Genomic DNA, 15,474 nt, shown 5'->3' with positions numbered 1-15,474 from the left:
CCGATAGTCCTTGCTAAAGCTACTGCGATCAGACAAGGAAGACAGCGAAGGGAAGAATGGAAATGGATCATTGTGCTATCTGGTTTACCCTTTATCCCACTTATTCCTTTCCGCTACCCTTTCTTTCTTTAGAGCAAGAAGCGGAACTCTAGAGATGAGATTAAAGTTTTGTCTGACGAATCGGAAGATGTCCAACAGCCANGAAGGAAGGTTGCTCCCAATCTTCAAGTTCTTTTTTCTTTTTCAAGCGAAACTACGACATTCACCGAGGTTGGCACAGGGAGCCGCTCCGAGTGTGAGAATCCGATGCCGGGGTGATGGGAGGGGGGTAAGAGAAGCGATATTTTTGTATGCACGAGGAAAGAGGAGATTGTTAATAGAAAGCTAATAAGCTCTTTTTGTTTTTGGGCTTCCCCTTTTTCAATAACTGAATAGGTTCAGGTTTTTGATAGGACACAGTTGAGAAATAGGGATTTTGGAGAAAAATGAAGCTTTAGAGATTACTCTCAGCTGATCTATTAATATAAAAAATATGCAATTTGAAATACAAAGAGTTTGAGAAGAAAATCTACACCTTAGGACCCTATATGGTTGACAGGTACAGAAGAAAGCAGCTTTACAAGAAAATGTTCTACAAGACAATGATAAACTTTTCTAACACTCTCCTTGGACCATAAATATAAGTACGCATCAAGCATGGAGCATATGAATTTCATTTGAGGACCCCTTGTAGACTTAGTCAACCCATTTGCAACCTGATCATCGGAGCTGATAAGTTCAGTGCTAATTTCTTTCGACAACAACTTCTCTCAAACAAAATGTCAATTAACTTCTATGTGTTTGGTTATTTCATGGTACACACGATTCCAGACAACTTGGACTGCATCTTGATTGTCACAATACAACTTCGTTGGTTGAATGTCACAATTTCAATTCTTGGAGAAGTTGTTTGATCCACAAAGGTTCATTGGTGATTGAAATCATTGCCCTGTATCCAGCTTAAGCACTAGATCAAACAACAATGTTATGTTTCCTGCTCTTCCATTGTGCTCTTTTAGGAAATTATATTGTCTCCAATAGATATACAATACCCAATAGTAGAAGGCCTATCTATAGGAAACCTTGCCCAATCAGCATCACAATGCCCAGAAATTTGGGTATTTCCTTTATCTTCATACAAACAAGATGGAGGATATTAGTAGAAAATACCCTTGGGAAGAGCAATTGGCCAATCAAACTCTTTATAATAACATGAAACTGATTTATGGGTGGGTGATAGAGAAGGACATGGAACAAAATCAGCATGCAAACTTGTCCTAGCTCCTTGTATCGGACATTGATAAGGAATAAGAAATGGTGAAGGTGGTAAAGGCTTGGAATCCGTAGGATAATGACATGGAGTTGTATTCAGTTGAGAATTTTAGGAGAAGTGATCAAGGAACCGTAGAGGTTAGACTTGTTGGACAAAGGCAACATCTTGCATTGGAAGAAGAAAAATAAAAGAGTTTCTTCAAAGTTGACACTAGTCAACACGTAATACTGTTTTGTTTATGAAGAATAGCAGCACCCCTTCCGTAGACAAGATTTGATGGTTCTTGCAGAAAGTTTATCTAGCCCCGGAACAAGAATACATGAAATAAAAGTTTATTTAGAAAAAAGAACGGAATGATGAATTTTGTTTTCAAGGGATGAAGATGACATCCTATTTATTAAAACAAAATGGTGGTAAGAATGACTTCACTCCAATGATGGATACATGACTAAATTTCTTTTTGCTATGCTCTACCATTTTGCTATGACGTGTGGGGACAAATTGACTCCTTGTGAGCAAGAAAATTTAGAAGAAAAGTATTCTTTAGCATCATGTTATTGTAGAAGCATTGAGTATGTCCTCCTATACCTACAGGTCTTGATGATGGATCAAATAATGACTAGGAGTGACAGGCAGAGCCGTCCAATACCACTCTGTTTCCAAGTTGAGAATAATGAATTTTGGAGAAAAATGAAGCATGGGAGGTCACTCTGAGCCTATGAAGCATGCACACAGACATGAACACTTGCTTGCAACACTCATAATCTCCAGGACATAGGAAATGGCGACACATGCACACATATTGCACATTGTTATGACATATTTAAATTGACAATCAAGATTATTCAAAATCATCTATAAAAGAGTTAGTCAAATATAAAATTCTAAATACATTATTTCTTAATACAAAAATGGATCTAATTCATCCATCTAAAATCGAAAAAGTGAACAGAGGTTCTAATTCATTTAAGACGTTTCATCCCTTTCGATCACCACTATCACTGAAAAAAGACACCGTCTTTGTTAGATTTGTCTAAAGAAAAAATTAAATCAAGAAAGGGAAACACAAAATGCAAAATGTGAAATACACAATTTATTTTGTTGAAAGGAGAATTAGGAACTCAGTAATAAGTTTCTTACTTTTCAACTTCAAAAAATTACTGAGTTTGTGTTGGAACCGTGTTGGATTATATCCAAGGTGTGTCGGAATCACAAAAAGAGGTTTTTTAAGTTTGCCACATTAACAAAGGGTTTGGCATGTGTTTGTATTTTACAAAGAGACATGCCATTGAAGAGCTGTGTGTGAGATTCATACCTCTCAGCCGATGTATTAATATAGAAAATTACGCAAGCTGAAATAGAAAAGGTTGATAAGAAAACCTACACCCTAGGACCATATATGATTGACAGGTACAACAGAAAATAGCACAAGATGTTCTAGAAGACAATAGTAAAATGTTTCTAACAGGCACTTTCAACCTGTTTTTTTTGTCAAAACGTTGTTCTGATCGGTTTTATGTGTTTGCTTGCAGTTGCACACTTAAATATTCAAAGGTGTCTAAATTCGAAGTACCTTTGCTGTACATTCTAAATTATATTGTTTTTGTCTCTTTCCAGGATACGGCTTTCTTGATACATTTTCAAGTTTTCATCTCCATGTTTTGATTTTGAAGAATAAGGAGCATGTAATTGACTAGCACAAATATGGTTTTGTTATAACTGAGCTGTATATGGTTTTGGGTCTTGTGGGTTTAAAAAAGGCATGGAGGATATTCAGTTGAACATCAACTGGGACGACGTAGTCTGTCCTATATGTTTGGATTTTCCTCATAATAGTGTTCTTCTCCAGTGTTCATCCTATGATAACGGATGTCGTGCGTTTGTTTGTGACACAAATCAATTGCACTCTAATTGTTTGGATCGCTTCAAAAATTCAAGTGGTGTGCCAGCCTCACTGGTGTCTTCTACTGCTTCTGCTGAAAATGCTGAAAATAGCAATGCTAAGGAATCCAATGATGAATGCAATCTGACTTGCCCCTTGTGTAGAGGTGAGGTTTCTGGGTGGATTGTTGTTGATAAAGCTCGTGGTCATCTTGATGAGAAGAAGCGCTGTTGTGATGAGGTGCAATGTACATTCATGGGAAGTTACTTGGAGCTGCAAAAACATGCTCAGCTTGAACATCCTCATGCACGCCCATCAAAAGTTGATCCTGCACGCCAACTTGATTGGGAGAATTTTCAACAATCATCAGAGATCATAGATGTTCTGAGTACTATTCATTCAGAAATTCCCAGAGGGGTGGTTCTTGGAGATTATGTGATTGAGTACGGGGATGACGATGCTAGAGACGAGTTTGAGGATTTCCCTGGAGATGAGGGCAACTGGTGGACCTCATGTATTCTGTACTTTGATAATTTCAGAAGATCGAGAAATAGAAGAAGGGCAAGAGTCAGTCACACAAGAAGGGGTAATCGCCGTTTAAGTTATGATACTTCAAATTCTGATGAAGGTTCTGTCGCATCTGTGGAGTATGCAGATTATAGGATAGAAGAGACTGATGATGATTTTGTTAGTACAAGTGGCTCTTCAAGGAGTAGTGCTGGTTATCGCAGGTGTATAGACTTTTCTTTCTTTGTTCACTTTTACAACTCATCTCTTTATGGTGGACTTGCATGCATAACCTTTTCAATGTTTCTTTTGGTACCATGATAAATAGTCTTCTGTTGCTAAAGATGAATTCTTCTGAAGCTTAACATCTTAAACAAGTTACCATTTTCTACGTTTCCATTTTAATACTCTAACTTTCTAAATGAATGGTATGTCATTGCATTACCGCAAAGCGTGTAATTATCAATTGAAAAACAAGCATGATCTTATGCATTCTTAGCAACCTAAGTTTTTGTGGTTCATTCAAACGTTACAGTTGTAAATTAATATACTAGTTAGCTATTTCAGGTTATTTTGATAGTCTTTGACTTGCTATTGAATTAAAAAAAAGAGCATGGTATGGTGCTGAATTTTTCTTTTTCCAAAGTTGGATTTAGAAGCAACCGTCTTCGACAGTTAATGATTAAATTCATCTGACTCAAATGTTTGCACATGTTATCATTTCCCAGTTATTCAATATGGCTTAAGGACTGACTAACTGTATTAGATTAAGTGTTTTATTTTGATGTTTGAACTTTGAATTAGAATTTCAATATCCTTATCTCAATCTTGTTATTCACAGATCCAATAGACGTCGGTCCCGCTTTTATGACAATTAGGTATGTTTTGGCTGCTCAAGATTTTGTTATTGTTGAAAGTTCCTGATTATGACTTAAACACACTGCTAATTGTAGATTTCCTTGTCTTGAAAGTGCACAACAATGGTGCTGAGGGATTTTGTTCTATTTATTACCTCTAAATGTGTTTGGAATTTTCTCAATGTTTGCAGACAGTGTGTGAAAGCAAAACTTCAGGGGACATGAATCAGATTGTGATTTGTCATGCAAAGATTACATTTAGCTCCTCTGTTGCTTTTAGCTTGAGATATGGTGATTAGAGGACTCTGTAAATTTGACACTTGCATGTGGTTACATACTCAGTTTCATTTCTTTTATACATTTGCCTATTAATTTCCTCACAGGCAGCCACAGTGATTTAGCTAGCATTCTGCTGCATAACTATGGAATAATGAATTTTTTTAGTCTTATTTTGGCTGTACATATAGGATATAGTAAATTGATTGTGATATGAAGAATAACACAGATGCTAGCTTCTCTGTCACTGAAAAAGTATTGTATGTTAGTTCCCATTTACTAATTGGCCATGTCACTTCAAATGTCAGCACTTACATACATTTGTAATTATGCATAATAGTTGTATGGGAAGTTTCTGTTTGGATTCAATTTGGTTCTACTTGAACTTTATGCAAAATCATTTCTAAGGTTTTTGTGCAGATGTAAGAATTTTGTACTCTTTGCCTATAGCTTTGATAGATTTGTAAATGCTATCATTTATAGATTTGTAGAATCAATTCCTTACACTACATTTCTATGTAAAATCTATGATTGTGGTTAATTTAAACTTGCATATTATTATCTCAATCATGTTTAATGGTGTAAAATTAATTTTATTAAAAATAAATTATAATAAACTTTAAAACAAATAGGCCAAGTGAGAGCATATCTGGTTTAGGTCAATTAGTTCTCCATACTCTGGCGTGTTTTAATACAAAAATCTTTGGTTGATATAATCTAGGGGATTTGTTTTTGAAACCTCATGTTTTTCATAAATATGAAGATTCTCACTTTGTCATTCTAGTTTAAAGATTGTTTGTTTTTGGATCTTGTAATTCAGAAACTTTTAGTATCGGGTAAAATGTGAGAGATTAAAATATAGAATCAGAAGACGTGACTGGAGAAACGACTATGGAAGATGAGGAAAGAGCATCACAAAAAGAAGGACCAACTTTTACATACATACCATCATAGAGGTGAAAGAAGAAATCATGGATGCAAAGAAAAAAAAAAGCAAACCATCATCTAATTGTTTAAAATCACATTTTATATTGGATTGTTAATGGTGTGGGAATTAATATGATTTATAACGTGACATTTGGTTTCATTTCCCATGTAGCGATGGTAACGAATATGGATAGTGCTTACTAATTATCCAATTCGTAACAAAAAATTATTTGTTATTTCTTTGTTATTTATGTAGATATTCATTTAAAAATAGGTTTAATACCTTATTTTGTTCCTAGTTTGGGATAATGTGTTTAAAGTGATCTTATTCTTTCTCGAAAGTTTACTATTGTTCCATATTTTATAAAAATAGTTCAAGTTGGTATTTTTGGTTTATAAGGTTAAAAGCCTTAAGGGTTTAATTGTTTCTTTGGCCAAAAGTGAATGAGCTATGCACTTATTTGCGTGGCAAGGTGAGGTGAATTGACTTGGTAACTATGTGTAAATGTTAAAAGTTGAAGTTATTAGGTAAAAGAAAAGGGTTAGGATTCCTTCAAAATCATGTATAAAATCAGAAGTTCCAATTGCAATTTCCAAAATAAGAATCTCGATTCGCAATTCACAAAATCATGTGCAAAATTAGAAGCCTTAATTGCCAATTTACAATTCACAAAAAATCAGAAACTCCAACTCTCTCTCAACATTCTGGCAATCATCACCCCATCATTGTCTTCTTCACCTCAAATACCTATAACCATAAAAAACTCATTCAAAGATGAGAAAGAAGGTTAAACAATAATTGAGAAAAAATGCCGGTGGTAACGTTGATGAGCTCCTAACCAATGGCTTGTCTTTGAAAAGATGCAGCAACATTGACGATCACATTTAGCTCCAGCACTAACTGTGAGGTGACTGTGGGTGAAGGTGGTGTTATTGTGGCCTCGCGCAAAGAAGATGGAGGTGGGTGCGATAGGTTTCCTTCTCTCTTTTGTTGTGGTTGAATTGGAAAACGAATGAAGAAAGGGAGATTATGAATACTGCAACAGGTTGTGATTCTGGCGGGAAGGATTCTTCCAACTGCACCTTCAACGAACCACAAACCCAAATTAAAGAACACTTTCACCAGATTCATCAACCCCAAATCAAGAATGGATTCTAACCTACTGTAATTTCATTTAACCCTCAGTTAAACCTTTTCCATGTCATTAAAGTTTACTTTTAAAATTTACACCTCAATTGATTCTAACATGCCCGTGACACGTATTGCAAAACTAGACACCTCAATCACTTTTAGACAATGGGACAATTGCACCATTAGTTTTTTTAACATTGTAAGCCAAAAGGATAAACTTGAACCATTTTTACAAAATATGGGACACTAGTGAACTCTTGAAAAAAAGGTAAGACCACTTTGAACACATCGCTCCAAACTAGGGACTAGGGATGACATTGGGTCGGGTCGGATACGGATAGTGTGATACCCGAACTCAACCCGCATGAAAAAAGTGTACTCGTTACCTGTCCCGCTACTCGCCAGGTATCCGCATAAAAAAAAAACCCGCAATTTTTTTGCAACCTGCGGATCAGTTGGATACCCGTTAATAGTGTGTGTATTATTATCCAAACCCAAATTCTAACCGAAACTCTATTTCCCTTTCTTTTTAAAAACTTATAAACCCTATATCTTCACTTCAAAACTCATCTACACCAAAACATTTCAAATCTGCACCAAAACATTTTGGATCTGCGCTTAAGGATCTCAGATATGCACCAAAGCATCTCAGATCTGCTTCTTGTCGTCGTCTCCTCATGTCGTCGACCACTCCCGATGTGGTTCAGTCTCAAGCTCTGCAAATGGAATCAGCTATTACTGGCTAGCTTCACTTGCTAGTCGTGGGCAGAGCCGTGAGTGGTGGAAGAGGAAGTTGCAAATGTTGCGACAACATCAACGTGAAGTCCTTGCGGCGTCGTTGGGGACGGTGATTCTTGGTAGGTGGCGGAAAGAAGAAGGGAAATGAAGTTTGAGAGAGAAGAAGAAAGAAGAAGGGAAGGAAATTTAAGAGAGAAGAAGAAAGAAGAAAGGAGCCCAAAGGAAAATCAATTTAATTGGACTCTTTATTTCCTGTATTAACAGAGAGGTAAGATTAAAAACAAATATGTTAACTTATTTTCTAATTTCATAAAATAGTAATGAGTAAAATTGGAATTTCGTTTTCTAAACAAGTAACGGATACTCGAGGGTACAGATAGTGTGATATTCGAGCCTGACCCAAGCGGGTATCAAATTACTCGTTACCCACTATCCACAGATACCTCTTGCCCGCAGACTAAATACCAGGAATGGATTTTGCTCATAAATACTCACAAGTACGAATTTTATTATCATCCCTAAAAGACCAAATAAGATATTAAACTTAAAATATACCTATGAATATTTTAAAATCCGCAATATGTGTGAATACTATAAATATTTATAAAAAAAATAGTTTTTATAATTCTTAAAATAAAATTACAAAAATATATATGATATAAATTAATTTTTATTTTCTTTTATCTTTTACAAATTGTAAATATATGTAGATACGATTGACTCATTTATTGGTGAATATTAAAATATTTACAAAAAAAATCACTATTTGTAAATATTTTAATATAAGTGGGTATCAACTTTATATGTATGCATACATAAATATTTTTGTCATCCTTTAAATTATTTTCTTGTATAATATTTATATCTCAAATGTAATAAATAACATTTTAATATAACTAATGCAAATATTTCTAAATTTTGGTGGTGATATATACTTTTTTTTTTTAAAAAAAGAACGAACTAAATTATTTTGGTAAAAATAATTTTTCAAGTAGCACTCAATGAAAAATTGTTATGTACACTAGCATTATTGATTGTTATAATGGTTACATAATTAGATAATTGCAGTTAATTGACCACAGAATATTTGTTACTACTGACCTTCAGCTATGTCACCGAGCAATTTCTCATATGTTGATTTAACTACAATTCATTGGTTTCAAAGTATAGCATCACAGGTGAAAGAATACTCATCTTAAAGCAAACCCGGTAACATTTTCATTTCATATTTTGGAACCCAAACAATCATTTTTCTTCCTATTTGAAATCCATATGGTTTGATGTCATAAATCACAACTTATATTTTGGAAAAAGGAAACCAAATACATAAATGCTTTATGAAAATGGAACACTATCTAAATTATTCTCAAAACCTAAAACAAGAAAAAGACAAGCAAACAACCATCAAAATTAAAAATTGCAACTCCAACAGGATAACAACTGAAATTCCCACTCAATATGGTCCTATTGTTTTCATGTCTACTACAAATATCACCAATAAACTGTGTTTCCTTGAAATGATATTATAACCCCCTACCTAAAAATAACACCAATTAAAGGTGTCCTTATGGTCCAGATGTTGATGAAACCATCAACAAAAAAAAACATGCAGAGTACCTACTGTTTCTCATTAGAAGATATCAAGTCACTCTAGTTTCTTTGGATTCCTTGTGGATGATTCACGAGATCAATAAATTTAAAACTGCTTCAGAAAGAAAACTGGTAGCAATGACTACCATACAGCACTAATTAAGTAGTGACTACTAATATGGGACATTCTTTGGCAGGTTTCGGATAACATTACTCTTCATTGCTATCTTGGTACGCATATTCTCCACACCTGACCTATTCATTTCCTTCAGCACTTTCATCCTCACAATTTGCTCCCTTGATTGGACAGTGGTCAAACCCATGCTCCTGTACCTGAAATTAAAGAGAAAAAAAGATTTGCTTATCATCATGTGACTACGATTTGCTTGAATCATCAAATGTCCTTCAGCATTACAAAGAAATAGATCACAATGTTTGGAAGGTGAACCTTGAAGCCAATGCAGCAGTGATGGCCATACTATTTGCTGGTGATGGTCGGGGTTTCTGACGATAGTAACGCAAAAATTCACGAGAACCAAGTGTTCTTGTTGATATTCTATCACCAGATTTCCTGGTGATTACGAGCTCAGACCCACCAACAAGTTCTACATTGTTAGCTGTTTCACCAGATACAATGAGCTGCTTGCCCTGATCATCCACATAACTGAACAAAAAAAAAATATACATTGGAGATTTAAGTATAAGCCTTGCCATATTTATAGAGATAGTTTACAAAAAAGGGTGAGATTGAAATCAAAGCAGTTGGAACTGTACTAACCTACTGCTGTAGTCATAGAACTCTTCTAACTCTACCTCCTCCTCATCATCACCATCACCAAAATGCACTTTACAGTGGCTTTTTGCTGCCATATGTTTCCTGACTGCTTCTAAGCTGCTGAAAGGATAACATCGATCATTGCAGTACAGACACTCGTAGTCCCTTTTGACCTAGAAAATGAAAAAGATAAATTATGACCAAACCAAACCAAACTTTTTTTTGTTGGTATGTGTGTGCTGTAGGGTAGAACAGAAACATACCTTAAGGCCAAGATATGTGAGGAGGCCTTTTGGATCCTTCAAATACTCAACATCTGGAATGAAGAATCCGTGATGCTTGTGCATGTGAACCATGCAGTCTTCAATTGTTTTGTGCTTCTGATCACACATAAAGCAACATGAGGGGTCTAACTCAAAGTCATCCTCATCATTCTCGTCTTCATCTTCATCTTCATCCATATCGACATTTTCACCTTGCTCATTCACATTCAAACCGGTCAAGGACTTGGCAGCTCCATCAACCAAATCATCTTCAGGATCAACCTCCTCCCATTCATCTTCACTTTCTTCATTTTCAGAGTTATCTACCTCTCTTCTAGGAGGAGGTCTATTCACAACACGTTGTGGAAGTGGCTTAATTATTGCCTTCTCATCTGCATCACTAGTTCCTTCAGAAGCCCGCATCATATGACCACGTGATTTAAGGTGCTCAGCATGAGCTTTAGAACTTTTATAATCCTTTCCACAAAGACCGCAGGTATACAGCATGGGGGTCTCACTCACTTTATTCTTCTCTTGAGCAATCACAGATTGCCTAGCCAGAAATAATGCTTCTGTCACCCCAGGAACACCAGCCACCTATATGTATTAAAAAATTTAATTTCAATTTAACATTTTTAAGGAAACAAACCAAGCTCTCCCTGGTGAATTGAATATTCACCAAATCCTCCCCCTCCCTTATTGGAGGGTTATATATAGTTAAAGTAAGATATAAGTATATCTTAGTCACACAACAATCACATAGATGGTTAAATTTATTTTAATTCGTTTCAATCTTAATCACCCATTTCAAATACATGGTTGAACTTTGCTTCCTCACACTCATCACTTTTTCAAGTGATCATATGACCATTAAATAACTCATTAATACTAATAATCTGAGATAAAATTACTCCTCTAACTTGACATCTAATATATGTGTGTGTATGTCTCCGTTTGCAATATACCCCAATCTGCTATATATTTGCAAGCTTGACAACGCTATTCATATAATTTGGTAAACTTCTCCAAGAAGTTAAACTCAATCAACCTAAGCACTTAACTATCAGTTTTCTCACCTAACTTCTCCCAATAAAGAATTACATAAGTTGATTTTAACTTACAAGAAAAATAAACTAATTTTACTTTCTTATTTTCTTCTCATAAGTACTCCAGCATATTATCCAAACAGAGTCTAAAACACCCTCATAAACATACCACAACAATTGCTCCATGAAATCTTCTTACCACAACTGATTCGAAGCAGCTTTAGCCAACCCAACCCTCACCGAAAACACATTCCATATTACAACACAACCCACCCAAAACAAAAATTCACGAAATAATAACAAATAAATGAATAAATAAATAAATAAACAAAACAACCCACGACACATCTCTCCAAAGAATTCAGCTAGTAAAATAACAACCCTAACAGAGAAAACCTTATTTCATTGCATACTCTCAAAAGCTTTCAATCCTTCTGGATTGAAACACACAAATAAACAAAGAAATCGATTATGAAAGTTGAGAAGAAGAAGAACAGAACCTTGCGTTTGAGATTGTAGCGGTGCCACTCGGACTTGTAATGGAGCTTTTGCTCTGTGTCATCGTTGAATTCCGTGTTGCAAGCGTTGCACGTTAACCCTGGCATGCTTCGGAGACGTTCACAATGTTTTTTTGTTTCAATATTTTGATGAAACTGAAAAGGCGAAAGCAGAAACAGAGTGTATATATGTATACAGACACACACGCGTAAGCAAGAGGATTGAGGAACGGTCGGCGAAACGGTGATGAAGAAGGTTTTGTTCTCAGCGCTTGCGTCATTCGTTTAGGACCAGTCTTTTCTTTTGGGCTTTTGATATGTACACCTCCCCATATGTGTGAATGACCAATTTGTCCTACTGCATTTATGGCTAAAACAATTAATCCCATCAAAATTTTCTAAAAACATCAAATTTAACTTTATGAAAATAGATTTAGTCCTCGTTGAATTTATTTAATTTCGTTATAATATTATTTTTTTCAATTTGATTATTTTTTTAACATAGTTTAAATAATTAACAGACATGAACAACGTCTCTCACACCTTAGTTTATGATTTTTTTTTTCATTTTTATTTTATTCCTAATTTTTTAAAAATTTAATTTTAAAAAAATTTGCGTCATGTTAACATTGTATAAAATTCACATTTTTATTAAATATTTTTTTAGAGTTATCTTTGGTTCAAAATTAGAACAAAAATTTAAAAAGTGGTGAGCCACCATTGGTTTAAAATTTTAAAAATTAAATTTTAGGTTATTAAAAAATAAAAAATAGCAAATATAGAGGCTAAATTAAATATAAAACAATGATCATGACACGTGTAATTGATAATTATATATAACAAAGGTTGACTTGACACGTAAATCTATTTTCTAAATTATTTTTTTTTAAAAAAAATTATGAATTGATATGTGCCGAAATTTGTTCATTATTCTTAATTATTTAAATAATGTTAGTAAAACGATTAAATTGAAAAAAAAAATTGATGAATATTAAAATTAAATTCAAAAAGAAAAATATTATGACTAAATGAAATAAACTCAACAAAATAAAAACTAAATTAATATTTAAGCTAACAAAATAATTCTAAAAACAATCATTCGAAATGTATAATAAACCATTTCACAAATATTAGTCTAAAATACAATAACCTCTAAAATGTTCCAAAATATTAATTTCATTAATCTCAAAAAGGTGAGAGTGTTAGAAATTTTTAGAATAGTAATGTTAATTCAATTAAAAATATTTTTTTTTTTTGGAAGGAATAGAATTTTTGAAGGGTATAAGGAAGTTTGTAAAACAATTAAGAAGAAATTTAGTTAATTTACACTATGTAGGCAATGAAGTACATGCACTTCTTCTTTCTGCATCTCCATATAAAATCTTTTTCCATTAGTTCTTTTCAGATTGTGCAATTTGAAAATAAGAAATGCTTTCAGATTGTATAATTCAAAGTTTAAAAATACTTTCAAATTATATAATTTAAATAATAAAAAGAGATTTTTAAATTATATAATTTAAAATTAAAAAATAACTTTCAAATTGAGAAATATGAAATTCATTTGATTTATAGATTTATATATTTAAAAGTATTTTTAATTTTTAAATTGTGCAATCATAAGTTTTTTTAAAAGAAATCAAAGTCAAAATATGATTTTCTGTAAAATGTGAAGTTTTTCTATAAAGTAAAAATCAAAGGCCTTTTGTGTTTCTTTGGCCCAATAAATCTTCGATTTGTTTTTACACAAAATAAGATCATTTGACTAATATTCTTAGCTTTCCTGAAATGTATATATATAAACAATATTTAATTTTAATTTATTCAAAGAAATGTTATTTGAGTATCTGAATTTATTAGACAACCTTATAGTTGTAACTGAAATTGGAAAAATGACAAATAAATATCTGAAATTGATTTTTGTCAGTGAAGTTAGTTTTTGCTAGTTAGTTTCTTTAGATATGATAATTTATATATTTTAGGGACTATTATAATAAGAAGAAGAAAAATAATTTTATAAACCAAATATTATAGTAATATCAAAGTACATCGTGTTCAAAAGAACTTTTGTACATTAGCTCATGTTTATATTTAAAGGTCTTCCCTGTTAGAGAAATTATATTTTACTGTCTGTAAAAGGAGACTTCTATATTAACTTGTTACTAGGATCGGACATAATTAACTTAAATATTTTAAATTGTATTTTATATATATATAGTTTTATATTATTACAGTGAGTCGGTGTGTTTATTACGGATTAGTTATTTAGTGAATAATTTAATTTATTTATTAGAAAATTAAAAAGATTTGAATTGGATCTGATTTATTATAATTGGTGGATTAAATGAGTTATTTTACTGACTCATTTAATTAAAAATGTTTTTTAAATCTAAAAAAATACATTTTTTTTGTAATTCAAATTTAAATAATTTTATTTTAAAATGATGTTAAATTTTAAAGACAATTCAAAATGAGAAAAATTAACATATAACTCAAATGTAATATAAAAACAAAACCAAAAAAATAAATAAATAAGTTTATAATATTGATAAAGATTAGAGTCTTCAATGGATAAATTTATAATATTTTACTCTCTTGAAACATTTTTTTCTTTATTTCCATTTAAAATACAATAAAAAAAAATGTTAACTAAAACATTGAAACACAAAATAATAAATAATTAAATTAAACTAGGGTGGTTGGCGAGTCAATCCGGCTCAACATGGATTTATTCCGGATGGGTCAGATTCTAAATGAACCGAGTTGAAAATTGTCCCGTATAAAAAAATTTCATTTTTTTCAAACCCAACCCGACTCAAATATGTGATGAGTCGAATTGACTCACGGGTTCTAACCCATTTTGATAACACTATTTTATTAATACAGTCTTATACTTACAAAATTTTAAATTATTTTCATTAAAAGTTAATTATATTATTTAATAGTTCAGTTTGGATAAATCTAACATATTATACGTTCAGTACAATTAAATATTGAAGGTTTATGTTTCTGTTCAATTGTTTTCTTCATCATATTTTTTTTTTCAATCATCATATCACTTATCATAATTCTTTTTCAATCAACATTGTCAAAGGTTTTGCAGTTGGCAAAAGCTAGCTCACCGTCGAAAGCTCTCCTATAAGATGATATTATTTTGCTTTTCTTTTGAGTTAAAGGAGAAGTATTCTCAAAACATCTAAAGGATGAAATTTTTTTTCTTTTTTCTTTTAAAAGGGATAAATAAAATCGAAAAACAATCAATTCATGTTTTGGCTTTTTCATGAAATGCACAGATTGGATGATTGTGGTTTGCACGGTTTATCAGAAACTCATTTGGAATTGATAGTTTATCAAAAACTTTTGGTCATCAATGATAGTTTAAAGTTGAGATGCCTATGAGAAATAGTAATATTTAAAATAATACAAAATAAGTTAATAGTGTATGAATGGAGAATTTTAAGAAAGTAATACATTTGTATAAACAATTTGAATTATTTCATGATATAATATGCGACGAAAATTCTTACTAGCTTCTTTCATTTCTGTTTTCAATCAATAACAATGTTTGAAAATTTTAAATATTAACTATAGAAACTCTCTCACACTAAATATTTCTGGAATTGATTATTTACCTTTTTGTATCACTACATTGTCAACTGAAAATAATAAAAGTTG

General features: G+C 32.4%; 2 protein-coding genes across 3 annotated transcripts in view; one reads left to right on the top strand and one right to left on the bottom strand.

Moving 5' to 3' along the window:
* Positions 1-5,213, top strand: part of LOC106762952 — an 11,884-nt gene extending 6,671 nt beyond the window's left edge. Inside the window, exons 2-4 of one of the 2 annotated variants that reach the window (XM_014647086.2) lie at positions 2,930-3,925; positions 4,543-4,579; positions 4,750-5,213. In XM_014647086.2, coding sequence (XP_014502572.1) covers positions 3,075-3,925; positions 4,543-4,579 — 888 coding nt within the window. In that variant the 5' untranslated portion in view covers positions 2,930-3,074 and the 3' untranslated portion in view covers positions 4,750-5,213. Of the gene's footprint in view, positions 1-2,929; positions 3,926-4,542; positions 4,580-4,654 lie in introns of both variants that reach the window. The other variant, XM_022782411.1, reaches the window with a different exon arrangement.
* Positions 5,214-9,019: 3,806 nt separating this feature from the next.
* LOC106762987 (cytoplasmic 60S subunit biogenesis factor REI1 homolog 1) lies at positions 9,020-12,066 on the bottom strand. Its single transcript, XM_014647132.2, has 5 exons — positions 11,806-12,066; positions 10,260-10,856; positions 10,000-10,169; positions 9,670-9,885; positions 9,020-9,554 (listed from the first exon to the last, which is right to left on the bottom strand). The coding sequence occupies exons 1-5, from the start codon at positions 11,908-11,910 to the stop codon at positions 9,395-9,397; spliced, it is 1,248 nt and encodes a 415-aa protein (XP_014502618.1). The 5' UTR covers positions 11,911-12,066; the 3' UTR covers positions 9,020-9,394.
* Between the last annotated feature and the right edge of the window lie 3,408 nt (positions 12,067-15,474).

The sequence above is a fragment of the Vigna radiata genome, chromosome 6 (genome assembly GCF_000741045.1).
Source record: "Vigna radiata var. radiata cultivar VC1973A chromosome 6, Vradiata_ver6, whole genome shotgun sequence".
Classification (NCBI taxonomy): domain Eukaryota; kingdom Viridiplantae; phylum Streptophyta; class Magnoliopsida; order Fabales; family Fabaceae; genus Vigna; species Vigna radiata.
The sequence above is the reverse complement of the archived record's forward strand: the minus strand, read 5'-3'. Positions and strand labels throughout refer to the sequence as shown.

Bases quoted from the DNA above. Each gene is read 5' to 3' on its own strand.
- LOC106762987 (XM_014647132.2), bottom strand. From the start codon at position 11,910: ATGCCAGGGTTAACGTGCAACGCTTGCAACACGGAATTCAACGATGAC. The intron at 10,857-11,805 runs GTTCTGTTCTTC...TAATACATATAG, and splicing joins GCTACAATCTCAAACGCAAG to GTGGCTGGTGTTCCTGGGGT. The intron at 9,555-9,669 runs GTTCACCTTCCA...CTTTAATTTCAG, and splicing joins ACTGCTGCATTGGCTTCAAG to GTACAGGAGCATGGGTTTGA.